The 3,810-nt window shown below is 45.3% G+C and overlaps 1 protein-coding gene across 1 annotated transcript; it reads left to right on the top strand.

Annotated features, from left to right (window-relative positions):
* The first annotated feature begins 1,031 nt into the window (after nt 1-1,031).
* On the top strand, nt 1,032-3,537 carry hs3st1l2 (heparan sulfate (glucosamine) 3-O-sulfotransferase 1-like 2). Its single transcript, XM_041937895.1, has 2 exons — nt 1,032-1,283; nt 2,872-3,537. Exons 1-2 carry the CDS (start codon nt 1,032-1,034, stop codon nt 3,535-3,537), a joined length of 918 nt encoding a protein of 305 aa, XP_041793829.1.
* The last annotated feature ends 273 nt before the right edge of the window (nt 3,538-3,810 follow it).

Genomic DNA, 3,810 nt, shown 5'->3' with positions numbered 1-3,810 from the left:
AAGAGCTTACGGATTCAAAGACTGTGGCTGTGGAAAGGACGAACGGGGTAGACAGGCTCGGGTGAATCGCCGACGGACAAAGACACACTGGCACAAGACAAGGGAGACGCAGACTATTTAACACATGGAGGGTAATCAGGAACAGGTGGAAACAATGGGTAATCAGGGCGGACGCACAGGACACACGAGGGAGGGCAGGTGCTCTGAAACGAGAGGAGAGTTAGACCTTCAAAATAAAACAGGAAAAGAGAGACAAAAAACCCAATGACAAGACAGACCTCACCGCGGTGTGACAGTATGAACTCTCTGATGTTTTCTTCTATTATAGGCAGCTGTTTGTTTAAATGCAGCTGTAATGCTGAAACTATTAGTTGATTGTGACTGTTTTGCGCAATCTTAGCCTTTATTTTGTTTACATTATATCTAGTTATTTGAAGCATGAATTGATATGATGGATACTTTTGTGACTTGCTGTCTGTTTGATCTATTTTTAATATTTTTCTTTTGAACCTTGCTACCATTCCTGCATTGTTTTAATGTGAGGACCCCATGAAAATAGAAGACAAACAAAACAATAAAACAAGCAAACAACTGACTATGATGGTTGCAGACACAAAAGTGCTAATATGTTGTAATAAAAAAAAACAGTCAAAATGACCTCAGTTCAGATCCTGGTTTCTTTCCCTCTGACCTTGAAGTAACATTTGATTTGCATTAAAGAGGACTCATATTGCTTGTTTATTAGCAGTATCTTTGCCAAGTTTATCGATTTTCTATCTTGTATTTCTACCAAAAGGCCAACATTAAAGAAGAAAGTGGTCAAGACAGGAAAAGTGGGTAATAACCATTATTTTTGTCTCGGCTCATAGGTTGTCCAATTGAAGAGCTCCCTCCTGAGGCCCCCTGCTGACTGATAACAAGCACAACTCTGTACAAGTCCAGGAGCTTCATGAGTGTGTGCACATAACCTCCACTCCACCTCTGCGTGTGTGTGTGTGTGTGTGTGTGTGTGTGTGTGTGTGTGTGGCACCATGCTGTGGACAGTGCTACTAGCGCTGCTGGTACTGGTGCTGCTGCAGACTCAGCTGTCTGTGTGCTTAAGGGAATTACGCAGTGGGGGTTCCAGCTCCCCTGCCTACTCCTCTTCATCATCCTCTCCCTCCTCCAACGCCACCCAGCAGCGGCTGCCCGGAGCTATTATTATTGGCGTGCGGAAAGGCGGCACCAGAGCCCTGCTGGAGATGCTCAACCTGCACCCAGATGTGGAAGTGGCAAAGGCCGAGGTAACAGACCATCGCTGTCTCCTAATGACTGCACTGTCATTGCTGGTGTAAAGTAACTGACTAGACTGTACTCTACTTAAGTACAGTTTTAAGGTACCATCTTGACTGTTTCCATGTTCTTTTACTGTATTCTTCTACTCCACTACATTTCAAATATTCCACTCTTTACACCACTACATTTATTCATTTTTTTCTGAGTTTTGCAGACTATAATTTTTGCATTCACCTTGAGATTCATGAAATATAAAGCATTATTGAATTTGAAACATCCCAGTTGTATGTAAAGAAGTTAGACTAAGTGCCACCTTGACCATCTATAATATTAAAATGCCTTAAGGTTAGCACATTAATAATTTACAGTGTGGAAGAGACTGTTCTTCAAAATGACTGCTTATAGTTGTGATACTTGAGTATATTCTTCTCCTCATACTTGTGTACTTGAATTTAATTGGAGACACTATCCTGCATTACCAAATACGACTTCAGATTTTGGGAAATAACTTCCAGGAATAAGCATAAACTACTACATTATATTCAGAGAAAGCTACGTTGTTTTTAAAAAAAATTTGGCTCAAAAAATCCAGTTCCAACAAGAATTCTTCCAGAAAGCATAATTCAGACTGCACATTAAACCAACAGATAATATTATATCAGCTCAGCAAACATACATGAGAATTAAGTTCTCGGAAAAGTCTGCATTTAAGCTTGGAGTGGCGGAGGGAGCTGCCTTGATGGTATCAGGAGTGTAACAGTGAGAACTGAGAGGTTTTAAAGGCCACCTTGCACACATATGAATATACCAGTGGTTGGCCATTACAAGTCAGCTGGTAGCCGGTCAGCTGATGTATCAATGACCCCCTGATCCTCAAGCACGACTGAAACACAAACAGCCGATTAGCTGATGCGACTTCAGTGCTGTGCCTGAACTGATGTAATGATCCAAAAGCCATAAATCTGCTTCACTGCTGGACTTAATCGGGCACTGAGGTACTTTAGCTAACCTCTTGTTTCCCCACTGAACCCTACTGTTTAATCCTGGTACAAAGGACCGCAGTTTTGCTCATAGCTCTGTACATTAAGCCTGGACAGTGCTTTGCTGTTGTAACCATGTCACTAAATTTGTTTCATTTAATGTATCAAGTTTAACTTGTGAAACTACTTCAGGTGAATTTGTGTCCTACTGGAGGTGAACTTTTCCCCTTTGATCATTATCAATGCAGAGAGGCGTAGCTAGAATGAGAGCAAAGTCAGCTCAGCTCGTACGTGTATGGTTTGTAGCGTACTTGTGATTATAACTGATGACAGGCCTGTCCCGAAGAAGCTGCACAGAGAGAGAACCTAACCAGGGTAGTCTGAGGTGAGGTCTGCAAAGTTGGAAAGCTGGCGCGAAGGAATAGATTGGTTTGGACAAGATGGGGACAAAATGAAAAGAGCTCAGTGTCTTTTTAATGGTAACAGGCTTACAGATACATTTCTCACCCCTACATGTTCTTTCCACTGTACCAGTGAATAGAGGTTTTCACCAACCAACACTGCATCAAGGGGAGAATTAATCATTAAAGCTGCTTCACCTTCTGTCCCCTCTCAGGTACACTACTTCAACGTGGAGGAGCACTACCGCCGAGGCCTGGCCTGGTACCGAGCCCAGATGCCCTTCACCCTCCCTGATCAGCTGACAGTGGAGAAGACCCCCGGCTACTTTGCGGCCCCTCAGGTTCCCGCACGTGTCTGGGACATGAACCCCGCCGTCCGCTTGTTGCTCATCGTCCGGGATCCAGCCGAGAGGCTGGTCTCCGACTACACCCAGGTCCTGCACAATCGCTTGACCCGCCACAAGCCCTACCAGCCGCTAGAGGAGCTCCTGATCCACAAGGGCCACATTGACCCTGGGTACAAGGCGCTGCAGAGGAGCCTGTACCACCAGCATCTGGCCCGCTGGCTGGAGGTCTTCCCCAGGGAGCAGATCCATGTGGTGGACGGTGACGCCCTCATTCGGGATCCCTTCCCCGAGCTGAGAAAGGCTGAGAGGTTTCTGGACCTGCCGCCCAGGATAAGCCCCAACAACTTCTACTACAACACCACCAAGGGCTTCTACTGCCTCCTGTCTGCCGGACACGACAAGTGCCTGGACGAGTCTAAAGGCAGGCCGCATGCCCCGCTGAGCACCCAGGCCTTTAAGAAGCTTTGCCGCTACTTCAGGAAGCCCAACAAGTTGTTCTTTGAAATGGTGGGGAGGTCGTTTTCCTGGTGCTGATCCAGCAACTGAGGAGATGAAACACCTCCTGAACAATGCCAACACATTCAGGGACGCAGAGGGAGAAAGAAAACTGTTGTTGTGTGTGTTTTTATAGATAGATGAGTGCAAAGAATTTAGTTCAATTTAAGTCATAAACATCTCTTGTTGTTGATACCTACTCAGGTATAAATGTGGCCAACATGAGAAGCACATACGTGTGTGTGAGGATATGTGGGGGAATCCCAGCTGCTTGTGTTGAAACATGCGGCCAACACAGACCTTTAACGCGAC

This window comes from Chelmon rostratus, chromosome 5 (genome assembly GCF_017976325.1).
Source record: "Chelmon rostratus isolate fCheRos1 chromosome 5, fCheRos1.pri, whole genome shotgun sequence".
In the NCBI taxonomy this organism is placed as follows: Eukaryota; Metazoa; Chordata; class Actinopteri; order Chaetodontiformes; family Chaetodontidae; genus Chelmon; species Chelmon rostratus.
This window is presented reverse-complemented; position numbering and strand designations above follow the sequence as displayed.

Bases quoted from the DNA above. Each gene is read 5' to 3' on its own strand.
- hs3st1l2 (XM_041937895.1), top strand. From the start codon at position 1,032: ATGCTGTGGACAGTGCTACTAGCGCTGCTGGTACTGGTGCTGCTGCAG. The intron at 1,284-2,871 runs GTAACAGACCAT...GTCCCCTCTCAG, and splicing joins TGGAAGTGGCAAAGGCCGAG to GTACACTACTTCAACGTGGA.